At 40.8% G+C, this 21,799-nt stretch overlaps 1 protein-coding gene across 5 annotated transcripts in view; it reads right to left on the bottom strand.

Moving 5' to 3' along the window:
* LOC134336674 (peripheral-type benzodiazepine receptor-associated protein 1) overlaps positions 1-21,799 on the bottom strand; it is a 321,894-nt gene that overhangs the window by 137,522 nt on the left and 162,573 nt on the right. For all 5 annotated transcript variants that reach the window (XM_063031028.1, XM_063031030.1, XM_063031029.1 and 2 more), the window contains one exon: positions 5,920-6,096. In XM_063031028.1, the coding sequence (XP_062887098.1) occupies positions 5,920-6,096 (177 nt within the window). The remainder of the gene's footprint in view (positions 1-5,919; positions 6,097-21,799) is intronic.

The following is a 21,799-nucleotide window of genomic DNA, read 5'->3' as shown; positions in this document are numbered from 1 at the left end:
TCTGGGTAAGCATCTGTTAAGGCTCCCCTTTTTTTCCCCCCTCTCTTTATTGTACCTAGAGTGGTAAATGGATGTAGTGTAATCTTCATGCTGGATGTTGGAGCCCTGGGAGACCCAGAGTCTCCCAGGAAACTAGATCTAGGAAAGTGCATCCAGCTGCAGCTCCTTGAAGACCATGTTAGGGATCTGGAGCAGCACCTAGATGATCTTTGGCTTGTACGGGAGAGTGAGGCGATAACCAATTAGAGTAACAGAGAAGTAGACACCCCTACGTTGCAGCAGGCGCGTAGCTGGGTTACTGTCAGGAGAAATGGAAATATGAAAAGGCAGGTAGTGCAGAGCACCATTGTGGCCATTCCTCTCAATAATAAATATACCACTTTGGATACTGTTGTCAGGTTTAACCACCCAGGTTACTGGCACTGATCACAGGTCCATGGTGCAGAAGGGGAAGAGGGAGAAGAGGAAAGTGGTAGTGATGGGGGACTCATTTGTCAGGGGAACAGATGGGAAATTCTGTGGATATGAACGGGACTCCTGAATGTTATGTCGCCTCCCTGGTGCCAGGGTCAGAGACATCTCGGATCATGTCCACAGCATTTTGGACAGGGAGGAAGGGCAGCCAGATGTCTTGGTACATATTGGTACCAATGATATAGGAAGGAAAAGCAAAGAGGTCCTGAAAAGAGAATTTCGAGAGCTAGGTAGAAAGCTGAGAAGTAAAACCTCCAGGTAGTAATTTCTGGATTGCTGCCTGTGCCACGCACAGTTAGAAACAGGATGATTTGGCAGATTAATACATGCCTGAGAAGCTAGTTCAGGGAGCCGAGCTTCAGGTTCTTGGATCATTGGGATCTTTTCTGGGGGAGGTATGACCGGTTCAAAAGTGACGGGTTGAACCTGAACCCGAGGGACCAATATTCTCGAGGGCTGGTTTGTTAGAGCTGTTGGGGAGAGTTTAAACTAACTTAGCAGGGGAGTGGGAACAGAAGTGAAGGGACTCAGGATAGGATGGATGGTTAAAATAAAGACAGCATGCAGTTAAGACTATCAGGAAGCGCAGGCAGGGGACAGGACAAAATTGCAGCTAGCAGGGTGAATATCAGTGCATTAGGGATGCAGAATCAAAAATAATAGCAAATACAGTACTCGAAGTGTTATACCTCAATGCACAGAGTATAAGAAATAAGGTGGATGATCTTATTGCACTAGTACAGATTGTCAGACATGATGCTGTGGTCATAACTAAGCTGTGGCTGAAAGATGGTTGTAGTTGGGAGCTGAATGTCCATGCTTACACGTTGTATCAGAGGGATAGGAAGGTAGGCAGAGGGAGTGGTCTGCCTCTGCTGGTTAAGAATGGTATCAAATCAGTAGAAAGATGTGACATAGCATTGGAAGATGTTGAATCCTTCTGGGTTGTTAAGACACTGCAAAGGTAAAAGGACCCTGTTGGCAGTTATATACAAGCCTTCCAACAGTAGCTGGGATGTGGACCACAGATTACAACGGGAAGTAGAAGAGGTGTATCAAAAGGACAACGTTATGATAGTAATGGGCAATTTCAATATGCAAGCCAATTGGGAAAACAGGTTGGTAATGGATCTCAAGAGAGTGAGTTTGTTGAATGCCTACAAGGTGGCTTTTTAGAGCAGTTTGTTGTTGAGCCTACTAGGGGATCAACTATATTGGATTGCATGTTATGTAATGAACCAGAGGTGATTAGGGAGCTTAAGGTAAAAGAACCTTAGGAGGCAGTGATCACAATATGATTGAGTTCAACTTGAAATTTGATAGGGAGAACGTAAAGTCTGATGTAGCAGTATTTCACTAGAATAAAGGAAATTACGGTGGTATGAGAGAGAAAATGGCCAAAGTAAATTGGAAGGAGCTGCTGGCGGGGATGACAACAGAGTAGCAACGGCATGAGTTTCATGGAAAAATGAGGAAGGTGCAGGATAGATGTATTCCAAAATCAAAGAATACGCAAATGGTAAAATAGTACAATCGTGGCTGATAAAGGAAGTCAAAGCTAATGTAAAAACAAAAGGAAGGGCATACAACACAAAAATTAGTGGCAAGACAGGATTGTGAAGCATTTATAAATCTTCAAAGAGCAACCAAAAGAAGCATTAGGAGGGAAGAGATGAAACATGAAAGCAAGCTAATAAACAGTATCAAAGTGGATAGTAAAAGCTTTTTCAAGTATATAAAAAAGAGTGAGAGTGGATATAGAACCGCTAGAAAATGAGGCTGGAGAAATAATAACAGGGGACAAGGAGATAGCAGATGAACTAAATGAGTATTTTGTTTCAGTCTTCACTGTGGAATACACTGCATGAAGCAATGTGCCAGATGTTGAAAGGTGCAAGGGAAGAGAAATGCAGTTACTATTACAAGGTGCTCAAAAAGCTGACAGACCTAAGGGTTTATAAGTCACTCAGACCAGATGAACTGCACCCTAGGGTTATGAAAGAGGTAGCAGTAGAGATTGTGGAGACATTAATAATGATCTTTCAAAAATCATTGGACTCTGACTTGCTGCCAGAGGACTGGAAAATTGTAAATGTCACTCCACTCTTTTGGAAAGGAGGAAGGCAACAGAAAGGAATTATAGACCAATCAGCCTGACCTCAGTGGCTGGGAAGATCTTGGAGTTAATTGTTAAGAATGAGGTTATGGAGTACTTGGTGATACAGGACAAGATAAGACAAAATCAGCAACGTTTCCTTAAGGGAAAATCTTGCCTGATGAACCTGTTGGAATTATTTGAGGAGATTACAAGTAGGATAGATAAAGGGGACTCAGTAGATGTTATATATTTGGACTTTCAGAAGGACTTTAACAAGATGGCACACAACAGGCTCCATACCAAGTTAAGAATCCAAGGTATTTCAGGAAAGTTATTGACAGATTGGTAGGTGGCAGCAAGTGGGAATAAAACGATCCTTTTCGGGTTGGCTGCCAGTGACTAGTGTGTTCCACAGGGGTCGGTGTTGGGACCACTTTTTTTATGCTGTTTATCAATAATGTAGGTGATGGAATAAATGGCTTTGTTGCCAAGTTTGCAGACGATACGAAGATTGGTGGAGGAGCAGGCAGTGTGGAGGAAACAGGTAGGCTGCAGAAGGGCTTAGACAGACTAGGAGAATGAGTAAGAAAGTGGTAAATGAAATACAATGTTAGAAAATGGCATGGTTATGTACTTTGGTAGTAGAAATAAATGTGCAGACCATTTTCTAGATGGGGAGAAAATCCAGAGTCTGAGATGCAAAGGGACTTGGGAGTCCTTGTGCCGAACACCCTAAAGGTTAAGTTGCAGGTAGAGTCAGTGGTGAGGAAGGCAAATGCAATGTTAGCATTCATTTCAAGAGGGTAACATTACAAGAGCAGGGATGTGATGCTGAGGCCTTATAAGACACTGGTGAGGCTTCACCTTGAGATTTATGAACAGTTCTGGGTTTCTCTTCTAAGAAAAGATGTGCTGGCATTGGAGTGGGTTCAGAGGAGCTTCACAAGGATGATTCCGGGAATGAAAGGTTACCATATGAGGAATGCTTGATGGCTCTGGATCTATACTCGCTGGAATTTAGAAAGAAGAGGGGAGATCTCATTGAAACCTTTCAAATGTTGAAAGGCCTAGACAGAGTAGATGTGGAGAGGATGTTTTTCCATGGTGGGGAGTCTAGGACAAGAAGGCACAGCCTTAGGACAGAGGGGCATCCATTCAAAACAGAGATGCAGAGAAATTTCTTTAGCCAGAGCATGGCAAATTTGTGAAATTTATTAACACAGGCAGCGGGTGGAGGCCAGGTCATTGGGTGTACTTACGGCAGAGCTTGATCAATTCCTGATTGGACACGGCATCAAAACTTCTGGGGAGAAGGTGGGGAGTGAGGCTGAGAGGGGAAAGAAAAGAATCAGCCATGATTAAATGGTGGAGCAGACTCGTTGGGTCAAATGGCCTCAATTCTACTCCCCTGTCTTTTGGTCTAGACAGATCGGATTTGTCCTTTTTACTAACAGGACATATCTGGGCATTTTTCCACTTTGTCAAACAGACACCAGTGTTGCTGGTGTACTGTAACAGCTAATATAAAATTCAGAAATACGGAATTCAATAATCCAATACAGTATTCAGGAAAAACTTCTTAATTTGCAGTGATTTGAATGTGACAATTTATTTTTGCAGCATTTGAGGCAAATGGCATTTAACAGGTGTTTCAGTAGATACCTGTTGAACAAATAAGAATATTCTAGTAGTATAAGATAAAGTGAGATATGTGAAAATGTTGGTGGAACGCAAGCACTTTCCAACAAATTGTACATTACTTTGTGCCCTTTGTGTGCCCTTCTGCAATAATGCCACTGCCCAGCAGAGGGCAATTTATAAACACTGATCATTAGGCAGTGGAAAACATGAAAAGATTATGTTGACATAAGACACCAGATGCTGGGATTTGGAGCTTTAAACAAACTGCTAGAGGAAGTCAGTGGGTCAGATGAGGCAAGAAATTAATTTAGGTAAGCATGGGCGGGAAGGATCCATGGAAATGATAAAGGTGAACAAAGTGAGAAAACTTCGAGACAGACTACAAGAGTGTGGAAGGGACAGTGGAGTGTGATATCCACTGGATTTACAGAAATTCCACATGTTAATGTTCATAACGTTGGGTAGTAGACTACCTAAATGGAATATGAGATAAGGTGCTGTTGTTGTTGTTAAGTGCCACTGAGTCGTCGGTGACTCATGGCAAACCCATGGATAGTTGCCCCAAATGAGTTTCGATCCTTGCAAAGGTGGCTCATTGTTGATAACACTGCTTTCATAGCTACCCTTATTGTGTCCATTCATCTGATTGGCATCTTTTCTCTTTTCTGTTGTCCTTCCACCTTGTTGAGCAAGATATTCTTTCCCAGGGAGCTGTTTCTTCCCATGATGTGCCCAAAGGTACAATCCGCCTATTGTATTATTATTCTTACAAGCCTACAATCATTGAGACAAATACTGAATTTTCCAATTTCAGATAATCCACACCCCATGGTATTTTCCTACTCCCACCAATTCATCGGGTCTCTCTCCCTTTATTCATGTTTTCCATCTCCACCAGGTCTTCCCATCCTCCCCACCATACTCTATCTGCCCATCAAACTACCCACCTGAGTCTTTTTTCTCTCTCAGGCCACCCTTCAAATTCCCTCCCCAATTTGGCTCCATCTGTCAATCATTAACAGCCTCAGCAGATTTCATCGATTATGTATCAACTCCCATCTCCTCCAACCCTCCCACCTCTTTGTACTGGCAGCCCTCACTGAACCCTCAGCCCTGATGAAAGGTCTCAACCTGAGACACTGATCATCTCTTTGCCTCCACAGATGCTATCAGACCTGATAAGTTCCTCCTGCAGTATGCTTTTTGAAAGAAAAGATGCGGCTGCTTGAAAAAAATCAAGAAAGAACAGGACAGCATACAATTTCAAGAAAAACTCAGAAACTTTTAAAACTAACAAAACTTAATTTTAATTTTCTGTCATTTTTAACTTATATATCCTTGTGACTTTCTTCTGTGCACATGGTATTGGGGCATTATTCCTATATCCCTATTTTCTCCACGACAAATAATAATAGAATGAGATTGAAATTTCAATTTCTTTTTCACCTGAAATGCTTCAGCACTCTACTGTTAGGTTAAAATGTTTCATATTGTCTTTCATTCAACATTGAATATCATCATTGTATTTATTATACTTTTAAAACAAAGAAGTGGACCACGTTCTTCTTTTTCAAAAATAACTAATATACCTGACATTTGTCGCTTGTTTATTAAAAATATGACTGAAGATGATTTTACCTTCAACACAACTGAAAAGTTTTTGTCATGAATAAGTGACATTCCAAAACAAAAACTTTTTTTTTTACCTTTGATGGTCCCAGTTTTGCATGAAGGTCACAACATTCTTGCCTTAACTCTTCTATCTCCTTATCTTTGGCAAGGATGACATCAGCATGTTCAGAGAGATCTTTGGCACGCTGCCTGGCAAAAGCTTTCTTGTAGTGTTCCAAACTGGAGCCTTTGGCCAGGACAGGAGAGTTTACCTGAATGTAGAGATAAATGCTATAGTTAAAAGACTCTGAAACAGAAACACAGAAAACCTACAGCACAATACAGGCCCTTTGGCCCACAATGCTGTGCCAAACATACTTTAGAAATTACCTAGGGTTACCCATAGCCTTCTATTTTTCTAAGCTCCATGTACCATGTTAGAATTGTTGGAATTGGTTGCATAATGAACATAGGTAAGCATTAAATGATTTGCGTCACTGGCACAAATTTCATAATTGAACACATTTATGTCTGATTTTAATTGAAATTTGGTTTGTGGGTGCACCATGCAGACTTGTTGCTTATACAAGCACCAGAAGCTGCCACATTCTCCAGCTGTGAATATATACCTATGCAGCCAACAGGCTAACAGACCAGACTATTCTCTCCACCACTGCCATTCTAAATACTCCCCATCTCTCCTGCAGTTTTCTACTTTAATTTGCAACAATCAGCTTTCTGATCACAAACTTTTGATGAATCATCACCCTCTCTAAATACATCATGGGAAGAATTAAACCATAACAGTTAGTCTATACTACAAGTAATAATAATTCTACTACCTTTGAAGAATTATTTCATTCTGAACTAGATTCTTCGCACAATCGGCATCTCATTTAATCTCATGTTCTCGTCACTAAAACAAAATCACCTGCATAACAATGACTGGCGCAATTTCTGCTCATTCTCTTTGGTGTTGAAACTCCAACCATCACAATATCATTTAAAGACCCAATTACTCCAGCATTCTTTTGGACAGCCTCATATCTTTAATCTTTTATAAATTTAAACTTAACAAATTTCATGGTACCTAATTTTATAAATATCAATGCCCATAACAGCAATACTCCATTGCTTGTGTTCACTCATAGTTAACTAAATCTTCATGTCTTTAACACTTGTTCTTCTTGTCAAGTTCTCCTACCATGTGGATCCTCCCAATTAATGTAACTTTTGCCAGTGCCAGAAACTCCCAGCATCTGTATTCCTCTGATCTGTTTGCTTGTGACATCTCATTTCACATAGTCCTGCTCATTGTCTTTAGATTCTTCTTTAACATGGCTGATGAAGGGTCTCAACACAAAACTCTTCACAGACACTGCCTCACCTGCTGATTTATTTCAGCATTTTGAATTGCTTTGGATTTCCAACATCTGCAGAATCCCTTGTGCTCACTCCTTAATATTTTGGTTCAGATCTTTGCATCTCTGTGCAACATTTATTTCTACAAGCAATTTATTATTAGGATTCTCAACTGAACATACTTCAGCAGAAAATGGAAGAAATCACTCTAAAAACCTGATGCACACTAAAATACAGTGCATTAAAAAAGTATTCAGCCCCCAACCCTTTGTTCACATAAATGCGTATTACAACCAGAGATTGTGATGAATTTAACTGAGAAATTTTATTTGTGAATCACATACTCCTTTTCCACAGTACAGGCCAAAAAAGGGAAAATTGTTCAGCATGAAAAACTAAAAATTCAAAAAGTGAAATGTCAGCAGTTCAAAAGTATTCATTCCCGTTTGTTTGATACTTAAGTGAATCATCTCTCACTGCTATTACAACCAGTAGTCTTTTGGGGCTATACTGTATTAGCTTTGCATGACGTGATGCAGCAAGATTTGCCCTCTCCTTCTTGCAAAATTGCTCAAGCTGTGCCAGGTTAGTTACTAAACGACAGTGAACAGCAATCTTGAGGTCTTGCCAGAAATATTCGTGGCCTACCAGCGGTGTGAACAGAGCTTTACCAAGAGGGATTTCTCGCAGGTTGGCGGCGGTTATTTAAAAAGGGAGATTCAAGAGCATTTGTCCATTGCACGTGGCCTCTCAACGACCATAACCGTAGCATCAATCATGAGTTAAATAGCAGGAAAGGTTCAGGCATAAAAGGGAGACACTCCTAGTGGAGCGGTCATCAACGGAGTGATCTGAGGCAGACTGGTAGGGCTTTAGCTCAGTGGTCCCCAACCACCAGGCTACGGACTGGTGCCAGGCCGCAAAGCATGCGCTACTGGGCCACGAGGAAACGATATGATTTGGCGATAGGAGTCAGCTGCACCTTTCCTCATTCCCTGTCACGGCCACTGTTGAGCTTGAATGCAAGCGAGGTCATTACGCATGCGTCATCCATGTCAGCACGGGAAGAAGATCAATTCCTCGAGCTTGCAAATGACAATGGGCTGAAAAGTATGTTTGACATAACATCTCTGCCGGCATTCTGGATCAAAGTCAAGGGCGAATATCCTGAGATTACCACGGAAGCACTGAAAACGTTGCTTCCATTTCCAACTTATCTCTGCAATGAATGCAACAAAAACAAAATTGCGGAATAGACCAGACATAAGGAACCCCCTCCGATTATCGCTGTCTCCCAGCACCCCTCGATGTTGTTGCAGGGAAACAAGCCCAGGGCTCCCACTGATTCAGCGACATTGGTCTGTTGCAATGATCTTATATGTTCATATGGAGAAAATATGTGCTGTGTGTTTAATATCCAAATGTTACTTAAAATGTTATGATGCTATTGACTTATAAGTGATTTATACAGTAATTGACTTATCACTATATTCATGCGAGGAAAATATGCGCTGTGTGTTTAATATTAAATTCGTTAGATAAACCCTTTTAGAAATGAAATTGAGTGTATTAGCCATTAAAAAGTGACTTATAGTTGACTGATCTTCTATATTCCGGTCGTGATTAACACCACCCCCCTCCCCCCCGAACAAAATCGCCAAAAACGATTTGTAGAAAAAAAATCGGCACGTACACGCATGCGCAAGTCTTCATGGTCATTGTAGTCTTCTCGGGGTAAACACAACGTATTTGACAGTTTCTCTTGTCTGTTGGCAACCCTACCCGCCCCGGGCCGGTCTGCAAGAATATTGTCAATAATAAACCGGTCTGCGGTGCAGAAAAGAAAAAAGGTTGGGGACCCCTGCTTTCGCTGATTCAGGATTCAGCGATAACAGGTTGAGGCAAGGTAAGTTACTTGTGAGGAATAGAAACAGGAAGTATGTCTGTGAGGCTGGTGTTCTGTCCTGGGTGTCAGATGTGGGAAGTCCGGGAGACTCCCAGCCTCCCAGATGGCCACATCTGCAGCAGGTGCGTCTAGCTGCAGCTTCTTAGGGACCAAGTTAGGGAACTGGAGATGCAGCTCGATTACCTTTGTTTGGTCAGGGAAAGAGAAGAGGTGATAGAGAGGAGCAATAGGCAATTAGTCACACCAGGGCCTCAGGAGACAGATAAATGGGTAACGGTCAGGAGAGTGAAGGGCAAGAGTCAGATACTAGAGAGTACCTTGCTGGCTGTCCCCCTTAACAATAAGTACTCCTGTTTGAGTACTGTTGGGAGGTGTGGGGGGAACAGCCTACCTGGGGGAAGCAACAGCTGCCACACCTCTGGCACAGAGTCTGGCCCAGTGGCTCAGAAGGGTAGGCAGTGGAAGAAGGCAACAGTAATAGGGGACTCTATAGTTAGGGGGTCAGACAGGCGAATTTGTGGACGCAGGAAAGAAACACGGATAGTAGTTTGCCTCCCAGGTGCCAGGGTCCAAGATGTTTCTGATCACGTCCATGATATCCTGAAGTGGGAAGGTGAACAGCTAGAGGTCATGGTACATATTGGTACCAATGACATAGGTAGGAAAAGGGAGGAGGCCCTGAAAACAGACTACAGGGAGCTAGGAAGGAAGTTGAGAAACAGGACCACAAAGGTAGTAATCTCAGGATTACTGCCTGTGCCACGCGACAGTGAGTATAGGAATAGAGTGAGGTGGAGGATAAATGCGTGGCTGAAGGATTGGAGCGGGGGCAGGGATTCAGATTTCTGGATCATTGGGACCTCTTATGGGACAGGTATGATCTGTACAAAAAGGACGGGTGTCACTTAAATCCGAGGGGGACCAATATACTGGCAGGGAGGTTTATTAAAGCTGTTGGGGAGAGTTTAAACGAGAATTGCTGGTGGGTGGGAAATGACCTGAAGAGATGGTGGAAGGGGCGGTTGGCTCACAAATAGAGAAAGCTTGGAGACAGTGCGAGAGGGAGGAAAGGCAGGTGATAGAGAAAGGATACGCTCAGACTGATGGTTTGAGATGTATCTATTTTAACACAAGAAGCATCATGAACAGAGTGGATGAGCTTAGAGCGTGAATCAGTACTTGGAGCTATGACGTTGTGGCCATTACAGAGATTTGGATGGCTCAGGGGCAGGAATGGTTACTTCAAGTGCCAGGCTTTAGATGCTTCAGAAAGGACAGGGAGGGAGGCAAAAGAGAGGGGTGCATGACACTGCTGATCAGGGATAGTGTCATGGCTGCAGAAAAGGAGGAAATCTTGGAGGGATTATCTACTGAGTCTCTGTGGGTGGAAGTTAGAAACAGGAAGGGGTCAATAATTCTACTGGGTGTTTTTTATAGACCACCCAATAGTAACAGGGACATCGAGGAGCAGATAGGGAGACAGATTCTGGAAAGGTATAATAATAACAGGGTTCTTGTGGTGAGAGATTTTAATTTCCCAAATATTGATTGGCATCTCTCTAGAGCAAGGGGTTTAGATGGGGTGAAGTTTGTTAGGTGTATTCAGGAAGGTTTCCTGACACAATATGTAGTTAAGCCTACAAGAGGAGAATCTGTACTTGATCTGGTATTGGGAAGTTAACCTGGTCAGGTGTCAGATCTCTCAGTGGAAGAGCATTTTGGAGATAGTGATCACAATTCTATCTCCTTTACCATAGCATTGGGGAGCAATAGGAACTGACAAGTTAAGAAAGTGTTTAATTGGAGTAAGAGGAAATATGAAGCTATCAAGCAGGAACTTCGAAGCATATATTTGGAACAGATGTTCTCAGGGAAATGTACACCAGAACTGTGGCAAATGTTCAGAGGATATTTGTGTGGCACTCTGCATAGCTACATTCCAATGAGATAGGGAAAGGATGGTATGGTACTGGAAGCGTGGTGTACGAAAGGTGTTGAAAGTCTAGCCAAGAAGAAAAGCTTATGAAAGGTTCAAAAAACTAGGTAATGATAGAAATCTAGAAGATTATACGGCTAGCAGGAAGGAGCTTAAGAATGAAGTTAGGAGAGCCAGAAGAGACCATGAGAAGGCCTTGGCGAGCAGGATGAAAGAAAACTCAAAGGCATTCTACATGTGAAGAGCAAGAGGATAAGACGTGAGAGAATAGGACTAATCAGGTATGACAGTGGAAAAGTGTGTATGGAACCAGAGGAGATAGCTGAGGTACTTAATGAATACTTTGCTTCAGTATTCACTATGGAAAAGGATCTTAGCGATTGTAGGGATGACTTACAGCGGACTGAAAAGCTTGAGCATACAGGTTTCCCCCGCTATCTGGAGGTAGAGTGTTCCTATGAAACGGTTTGTAAGCCGGAATGTCGTAAAGTGAATAAGCAATTACCATTTATTAATATGGGAACATTTTTTGAGTGTTCCCAGACCTAAAAAATAACCTACAAAATCATGCCAAATAACACATGGAACCTAAAATAACAGTAACATATAACAAAAGCAGGAATGATAAATACACAGCCTATATAAAATACAAATACTTTTCTGCAGCACTGTCTAGCGTAGCGAAAATCTCATGGAAGCGCTCTCAGCAGAAACACTCTTTCCAGTAACCTTTACGCTATGAAGCTGCCAAATCATACCAAATACAACATAAAAATACACAGCCTATATAAAGTAGAAATAATGTATGTACAGTGTAGTTTCACTTACCGGAATCGGGAAGACTCCAATAAATTGTAGTTTCATCACAGTTAAACACTTGCTTATACGAATATCGGCAATCGGCAATCGCCTCTGATCTGGGCCGAAATTTACGTGCCAGTCAGCACGTAATTAATTTGCTTGTTTATTTCGGCTTTTTTCTTAAAGATGTGCTGGGTGCGTTCCGACTACCATTGCACCACTGCATTCTGCGCGGCAATGTATCGGTCCGCGGCCCGGAAGCTGGGGACCACTGCTTAAACTATAAAGCTGCCCTCGCCTCAGAAACCGATCAAACCACCCATGACTACCTTTAAATTCCACTTTCACAACACTTTCATCACCATCATCTAGTGCTTTCTGTTTCAGCTTATTAAAAAGGCTGACTGATTTCTCCTTAAGTATAAGGAAACTTAATGGAACACTACGCTTTGTACACTCATCAATACACTCAAGCAATAGACTTTCCATTTCATCCATTATTGGATGCCGACTAAGAGAGACCACTTTGCTACGAGCAGAACCAACATTAACATTGGCAGCTTTCAAACTTTTTTCTCCCTACGTATAAATAGCGTGAATGGTGGACGCAGGCAAGTTCAACGCGCGGACCATGTCCTTATTTCGCTCACCACTATTGAAACGCTCTTTTAGGCTTTTCCGATACCTTAGAACTTATCTTGTTCACAGATGCACAAAATAAATCGAGATTAAGCACGCTGCTTCAACAGCTTTTGTACACCACAGTTCCTGTACCGTACGCTCTGCACATTCTGCACGTGTTAAAGCAATGCCAGCTAGAATGCAGTTCCGGGGCAGGAGCTTGGCTGTTCGGGCGCACGCTGCCTTTTTTTGTAACAGCAAAAACATCTTCTGTTCGCGAAAACAGGTAAACAATGTAGGTCTTTTGTAACAGCGAGGTGTCGTAAAGCGAACGTTCGGAAAACGGGGGCCACCTATATAGACATTAAGAAAGAGGATGTGCTGGAGCTTTTGCAAAGCATTAAGTTGGACAAGTCACCAGGACTGGACAAGATGTACCCCAGGTTACTGTGGGAGGTGAGGGAGGAGATTGCTGAGCCTCTGGCAATGATCCTTGCATCATCAATGGGGACGGTGGAGGTTCCAGAGGATTGGAGTGTTGCAGATGTTGTTTCCTTATTCAAGACAGGAAGTAGAGATAGCCCAGGAAATTATAGACCAGTGAGTCTTACTTACTTTGGTAAGATCCTGAGAGGCTGGATTTATGAATATTTGGATGAACAAGTATGATGGCAGAATATAGTATTAATGGTAAGACTCTTGGCAGTGTGGAGGATCAGAGGGATATTGGGGTGTGAGTCCATAGGACACTGCTGTATAGGTTAACTGTGTGGTTAAGAAGGCATACGGTGCATTGGCCTTCATCAACCGTGGGATTGAGTTTAAGAGCTGAGAGGTAATGTTACAGCTTTATAGGACTCTGGTCAGACCCCACTTGGAGTACTGTGCTCAGTTCTGGTCACCTCACTGCAGGAAGGATGTGGAAACTATAGAAAGGGTGCAGAGGAGATCTACAAGGATGTTGCCTGGATTGGGGAGCATGCCTTATGAGAATAGGTTGAGTGAACTTGGCCTTTTTTCCTTGGAGCGACGAAGGGTGACAGATGACCTGATAGAGGTTTATAAGATGATGAGAGGCATTGATCGTGTGGATAGTCAGAGGCGTTTTCCCAGGGCTGAAATGGCTAACACGAGAGGGCACAGTTTTAAGGTGCTTGGGAGTAGGTACAGAGGAGATGTCAGGGGTAAGCTTTTTGATGCAGAGAGTGGTGAGTGCATGGAATGGGCTGCCAGCAACAGTGGTGGAGGCGGATACAATAGGGTCTTTTAAGAGACTCTTGGATAGGTACATGGAGCTTAGAAAACTAGAGGGCTATGGGCAACCCTAGGTATTTTCTAAAGTAATTACATGTTCGGCATAGCATTGCAGGCCGATGGGCCTGTATTGTGCTGTAGTTTTTCTATGCTTCTAAGTTCGATCAGGTTAAAGTCAGGACTCTGACTGAGCCACTCAAGGACATCAATTTTCTTCATTTGAAGCCACTATCTGGTTGCTCTGCCAGTGTGCTTTGGGTCGTTATCCTGCTGAAATACCAACATTCTCCCCAGTTTAAACTTTCTGGCAGAGAGTAGGTGGTTTTTATCCAGAAACACTTTGCATTTAATGACATTCATCTTCCCATCAATCCTGACCATATTTCCAGCCCCAACTGCTAAAAGGAGCCCCATAGTACGAGACTATCTCCTCCATACTTTACAGTTAGAATAGTGTTAAGTGGCTGATTTACACCACGTGTACTGCTTAGTGTTGAGGCCAGGAGGTTCCACTTTGGTCTCATCTGACTACAAGACCCTCTTCCACATCTTTACAATATCTTCTAAGTGATGCTTTGCAAAGTCTTTATGGGCAAGGATATGTCCTTTTTTTAGCCAGGGGTTCTTCCTTGCCACTCTTCCATAAGTACCCTTTCATGCAAGGTTTTAGAGATGGTGGAGCCATGAACTTCAGCTCCATTTGTCGCTACTGACTTCTGCAGCTCACTCGGAGTGATTGTGACCATGATATTAGCCTCTCTTGCAAGTGCTATTCTTCTCCGGTGACTAAGATAGAGAGGGGGCCTGACCAAGGCAGTGTGGCTGTGGTTTCATATTTTTTCCACTTTTTCACGATGGACTGCGCTGAGCTCCGAGGTGTGTTCTGTGCCTTTGAAATGGTCTTGTACCTTTCCCCAGATTTGTGTTTCTCTATTATTGTTTCCCTGATTTATCTTGAATGCTCCTTTTTCTTTCATTTTGGTTTGGTCTGTTGAAAATCTACCATACTGTTGGACCTTGTAGAGAGGAGATATTTACAGTTTTCTTATGAATTCACTGAAAACAGGTGAATGTGCAATAATCTACATCAACAAATTGGGTGGGCTGGTCAGTTAATATACTGCCACCGAGAAAAGTTAGCATAATTACAAAGGGATGAATACTTTTTTTAGCCTCACAATTTAGATTTTTTAAATTTTTAGTGAATTGTTGACAGGTTTTGGAATTTTTCTTTTGATTTGACATGATGCATAATGTTTTGTAGATTAGCTCAAAAATCCTATTATAAATTTAGAAAATGAGACAGTAAAATGTGAAAATACATGTGGAGGCTGAATATTTTTTTCAGGCACTATACGGGACTCCGGTATCTCCAGAGAACTAGTAAGGCGGCAATAAAGTATCACCTCTTGAGTTACCAACCAATCTGATTATTTTTATCATAATGTTATCTAAATGGTCAGAATCAATAACTTTCGGAAATGTATACTGGATCAGAAGAGGCACTAGTTACAACCCTATATCCTGCACAAGCCATGTATTTAGTCACTACACCTTTAACCTTTTAATGATATGGCTCGTATTATTGCCATATGCATACTCATTTAACCTTACGGGTATTGCTTGGAAAAAATCAAAAGTAGACTTTGCGCTTCTTAGAGAAAAAATTACACAAGCTGAGCATTACCCAAAACAGATCAAGACAGAGCTAGTGACTGAATGACACATCTTGGAACTTCAACACTGGAAGCTGCTGTGATGTAAGGAGCACACTGTATTCCATGTGCCAGAGATACTGAGTAGTGATTAAATCCAAATAAATATTAAATTTGTACCTTCTCTGCAACACAATAATACAGTTGAGTTAATTTAAATGTACATGAGCTCCAACAATAAAATTTGAATCACTGCAAAAATGTTAAACCAGGCATGACGCTAGGAAGCAGCATTAATACTTCACAAAAATACACTAAACCTGTTATAAAAAAAAAGCCCATCTCTGACGCATTTATCTTCTGGTGCTATTTATTGTCATGTCCAACTCCAGTGGGTCTGAACAGACTCACGTCTGCCCCTCCCAGGTCATGCCATATGAAACAACAACAATCGTCATGACACTTCAGTCATATTTACTTACTAATTGATAGGGTAGGTACACTAAATTTTGACTCTGATTATAGTTTCAACTGTTAGACTATAGATCTATCTAGACCTGTATCCAAGTCTGATTTATTTGTAAGTTAGGTACAACATATACCGTCTTTGCAATTGTCAAGGGTCAAGAGATTTACATTTACTCCTGACCCTGAAAGTTACAGATGGGGTCAAAGAGCACTGCTACACTGACAGTGAAAACCTGGCCTTGGGAGACAAACTGATCCCTGAGTGACTTCAATGCCAGGGTTGGAAACGGTATAGTCCTTTGACATGGAGGGACTGGCAAGAAAAGGCAGGCATAGCCACCTTTAACAGTTGGTCTCCAAAATAACTAGTTGATTATGGACAGGCAGTAATCAACTCTTTGTTTTATTAGAAGGACAGAAAGAGAGCTTCATGATGTAATACATTTCCACCAGTAAACATAATAGAAAACAAACAGGAGGAGGAATAAGCCAAACAGCACACTGTGCCTGCTCTGACATTATGGCTGGTCTTCTATTTTAGTATCATTCTCCTGTTCTGCCTCAATATTTTGATTCCACTGATATGCCAAAAATCTATTGATTCTGGTTTTACTATGCGATACTTTTTTTTGATCATAGAAAAGCCTTTGACTCCAGAGTTAGGGGCTATGGAGTATCATCAATTTGGCTATCCACAGAAATTGGTATCCATTTTATAGCTGCAACCCGCAATCTTAATTGACGGCCGATCAAAGACCAAATTTCAATGCACACTGTTGTCATTTAGGGCTGTGCATTCATAAAATATTGCATTTCACTCACAATTTTTCTGCTGGAATGAAGTTAATTTACAGGGAAGATAGGAAATTGTTCAGCCTGCCATTACTGTGCAACACTGCACTGCAACAAAGATCAACAAAAACACTGGCAAAGAACAATTACTTCCATATCAAGGGAGTCCCTCTGATGAAGGCTTATATTGCTGAGGAAGTTTTGATCACCTTCGATAAACTAGCTCAGCCTTTAGTCATCTGAGATTCACAATTTCAAACCCAGGACAAAGCTTACAGTCTACCAACAGTGATCTCTGCCATCTTGCATGACTTTGATCACTGACTACCCTAGATGGCATCTCAACCAGAGAGGTCCCACCAATAATGCCTCTGTAAAATCATTCACATCCACTAGCAGAGTAACTGAACCAAAGTGATCTCTCCAAGACCATGGATTGCTGGGAAGACTATGTTGTTTGAAAATCCAAGCCCATAATTTGAATCTCTCTATTCTAAGCTCCAAAATGGCAACAGATAATGAGCTGGACAGAGGAAGCTATTCAAGGTTGTTCAATGAGCCTGCATGAAAAAAGCTTCCACAATGATTTGTGGGAATTCTGGTCAATAACCACACAAAAGTAGGGGATTATTCAAAATGAATTGAGAATCTCTTCTATTTGTTTGGAGCACAAAGACACCCATGTAAACAGGAAGAGAACAGCATTTCAGAGGTTATCTACTTGCCTATCCCTTCAATGTACCTCTTGCTAACACAGTCTGGCAGCTACGTCCTGCGCCATCAATAATAGAGTCTACAAATCTCACACTGGCCTCGTTAGCCACCATAGAACCCCACAGAATTGGAAACCAGGTACTCTCAATCCTGAGAAACTGTCTAAGGGATATAGGTACACTCCGATTAATAAACCTGATGGCTGGATAGGAAAATTAAACACAATTGATGGGTTAAGCAGCTCCTAAGTAGTTAAATCTGGGCACATTCTAACACAGAAACAGACAAAAACAGCACATAATGCAGCAACATAACTATTACTACATGGTTTGACAGATAGTGCAGACTTGATAAGACTATTACCAACTGTGATCATAATTTTAGACTCAAGCTTTTCTGCTTAAAATCCTGTACCAAGATATGTTGCTTTTTATCCCAAATAAGTTAGTTTTATTATAATTTGTACATTGGATTAGATGAATATCACTTTTAAAATTACTGAGATCCTACAGCATGGTATCTACCTTGTGCAAGTGTGTGCATTACATACTTCATTTGGGAAACAGAATGTACTGGCTGCTTTGAGGCAGGAGACGGTTTTGTCTTTTCAGACTTGGATCAAAGCTTGATGCACTGATTTTCAACCATGAAGTCACATGCACGACTCAGCAGGTCTATGAGAAACCAATCTGCTCCTCAGAAACAATTTATTGCTGCTTCTTGTCCTGTGGCTCTCTCTCCACTCAACATTGCACACACCTCTCTTTCATTCTTTAATGCTTTAAAAGTTGAAGGCTGACCTTCCAAAGAACCAGGTGCCCTTCAATCTGCTACTGCTCAGCTTCAAGTTAATTTAACATGAAGCACAAGTGTCCTTTCAAAGACACTGTTGGTGTCACAAGACTGAAAGGAACACTCAGTAAACTACCTTCGTCCCAACAGACATAGCTGTGATAGAAATAAGTGAGGGAACTAACAAAAGGGATAAGACTACTTGACCTCATCCTCATTGACTGTGGTAGCAACTGAACTGAGCATCACGCAATCCTTGTGAGGCCAAAATCTGCCACCTTCCAGCACATCATTTTGTCTGCATAAGTGTAAGCTCAGTGATAGCTGGACAAAGCAACACCCCCATATACCACCTTATATTTTTGTAGCCTCCATCACCAATGTCTTTCTGCTGTGGTATTTGCTGTTTACAAAACACACTGCATTTATTTACCCTGACTACTTCAATAGTAGATCCCTATCCTGCAACCCCCATCACCAAGAGTGAGTCATAGGCACAAAAGAACACTGCCACCTGCAGGTTTCCTTCCAAGTTATACACCATCCCTGCACAGAAAAATAAAACAAATCGGAAAAATAAAACAAATAGGAAAGACCAAATGCCCGTGCCAAAAAAGCTGAACAACTTTAAAACAAAGTTAAATGCTACATGCTGCATATTGTGCACACTGATGAACTGGAATTTGGTTGTCCGCTGAACATTTCTGTGCCATTATCACAAAAGCCTTGAGAGTTCACTCCATTGAACACTTATTAATATGGATGGTATGTAGCAAATTCATGATCCTGAAATAAGAAAATTGAAACCAATCACATTTCTGACCATCCATATTGCTGATTACAAGCAGATTTGCCATCAATTGGAAATTGGTGTAATCCCTCATTGAAAACATTTATAATAGAAATTATGAAGATATAATGCTAAGAAAGGAGATAAATTGTTAGGGTATGCCCTGTCTAATTAAACTGATCTTTGAGGGGTAATGCAGGTTGACAAGGGTAATGCTAATTAATTCAGCCTACATGGATTTCAGCAAAGCTTTTGACAAGATCAAACACAGCAGGCCAATCAAGAAAGTGTCACTTTAAATCTGAAATTAACTTGGAGGCAAAGTGAAGTACAGTATGCTTTTGCAACTGTAAAGCTTAGATTAGTGAGGCTTGAGGTTCCATAAAGTTCTTTACTCTGTCCCTTGCTTTGTGTAATATATACATGGTTTAGGCTCAAATATAGATAACAATGAGAAATTTTCAGAGGATGCAAAGATTAGAAGTTATGAAGAAAGACTGATAAAGCAAGGGAAATTTAATTGAGTTGTATAAAATTAAGCTCAATCTTTATAGAATTAACAGAAGGAACATAAAACCACCACATAAATGCAAAAGGAAACACCTATAGATTCTGGAAATCTTAATCGCATTTGGCTTATTTGGCATGCCAACTTATGTTATACATACAATTTAAATGACTATTCATTCAGGAATTCCATTTATAATTTTGAAAGAGTGGACCATTTAGAATAACTACATTGTGCTCTTTTAACATCTCATACATGATTAACATTCTCTATTTTTAATAACAAATTAAAGCAATCATTGAAAAAAAACATTGCTCACTTAATATTAATGTCCTCTGTAATTTTTCATGCCATCTTCAAGTACCTAGTCTAAGGCTTTGAATGTGAGTGTGTGTCTGTGTAGATATATACACACATACATACAGTATATATACTGTAATACTGTATATTCAAGGCACAGATGGCATTTTTGTTGTTTCCATGGCATTTAACTGTTTTTTTTACGAGGCCAAGTTGCTCTTTATACATACATATATATATACACACACACACTCTCAAATGTTTTATTATTTTATTCTCCAAGCCAGACTCCAGCATTATGTGTGCTCTGCCACATGCAGACTTCTGACTGAATAGCACTTTCAACCCCTTTCCTGTTAAAATTTGATAGATCCTCTTTCAATGCATATTTGGACAAATGTCAGAAATCACAGCACTCTGTCTGCCAATGAAACATCATCTAATACCGTACATCCAGCACCATCATTGCTTGCATTCACCACACAAATGTCATCAGAAAGTGAGTCTTTTAAGATCTCTTTTACATTGGAGGTTACTCACTCTTTCAACACTAAGTAACCTTTTCCATTCCCAATTCACAAAATCACCATGATTTTTTTCAGCATCCCCTTTCTTTCAGTAAATCCAGAGTTTTTGATCCTCAAGTCCATTCCATGAGCTAATATTTTCCTACAGTGATTAACTTACAGCCTTTGGATCTCATCTTGCCTTTTATTAACTTAAACACACATTCCTTTGTTTGACTTTAACATTTTAATTTTGGGTAATTGCATTTACAATTCCTGGAATGGCCCATTCGGAATTTTAGTATATTGTATTCATCTACCATTTTATCACATCTTTCTTGGTTCCCTGAAAGCTCACTCTTCAAGAAATACTGAATGTATTTCTTATACAGGGCTAATGAAACCTTTGACGCTGTCTTAACGAATATACTTAAACGTGCAGATGAGCACTTGAATCACCTAGACGCAGAAAGTGATAGGACAAATACTAGAAAATGGCATTGATATGGATGGTGCCTATTGGTTGGCATGGACTCAGTGGGCAGAATGGCCTGTTTCCTTGCTCTATTTCTCCCTGAGAATCCTTTCCTATTTCCTGCACAAATTGTAACAGTTGCTTTTAATATTTAATTATGCTTAGTATTTGAAGTCATGTATTTGGAGCACCTTTGTTGATTACAGGTTAAAAAAAAAGCTTGTACTATAGCATGACATTTTTAAAGCTCTTCTATATTTTTTCACATTGTAGCAGTTCTTCTCAACCAAATTAGTATGGTTCTTCCAAGCAGCCTGACTTATACATTAGCCTAGAAATTTATTTGTACTACTCTGTAATAACATCAGCAAATTGTTCTCTGCCTCCAAATTTCAAGCAACTGAGGTTAAAAAAATGGTGATGAAGATTCTCCGGTAGGTCAAATAATTTGTGAGTTCAGTAGACTATATTACAAACCAGTGGATATCAAAAACTGAAGAGTTAAGGAATAGCTTAGATATATAGCTTTCAGGTATAGACCGCTAGTTGCATTTTTAAAGTACCTTTTATACAGATCAACACACCTTGCATGGAAAATATGTTCAATCAAGAAAACAGATAATAAAATATTGGTCCAAAAGATGGATTTTGAGATTGAGAATGAAAGGGGAATGATTTGCAGAGGTTTAAAGAAGCAGCTACCAGTACGAGCTGTTAACATAAAAAGATCATATCACTGATTGAGTGGTAACCTCTTCAATTGTGTGGTGCATAGCAAAACCATTCATGTGAGCACAATCCTATTAAAATCAACCAGATGTGCTCAGTGCACTCTGTTCTGAAAGTTAAGTTTGTTGCTCTATTCCTGCTGAAGCAGCTGGTCTAGCTAAGGCATTATTTAAATCATTCTGATTGAGTGACTTCGGGTAACTAGACTGAAAAATGAATGGAAGCATGAAACCACTGAACTGTACATGGTACTGGTGTTTAAACACATCTGGTGAACCTCTGGGTTACTCTTCCAAAAATGCAAAGGAACAGTACAAAGATGAGCAAAATTAAATTACATGCTGGTCAAGTACCACCGATCTGAAA

The sequence above is a fragment of the Mobula hypostoma genome, chromosome 23 (genome assembly GCF_963921235.1).
Source record: "Mobula hypostoma chromosome 23, sMobHyp1.1, whole genome shotgun sequence".
Taxonomy (NCBI): Eukaryota; Metazoa; Chordata; class Chondrichthyes; order Myliobatiformes; family Myliobatidae; genus Mobula; species Mobula hypostoma.
Note: the sequence above shows the minus strand (reverse complement) of the source record. Positions and strands in the feature narration are given on the sequence as shown.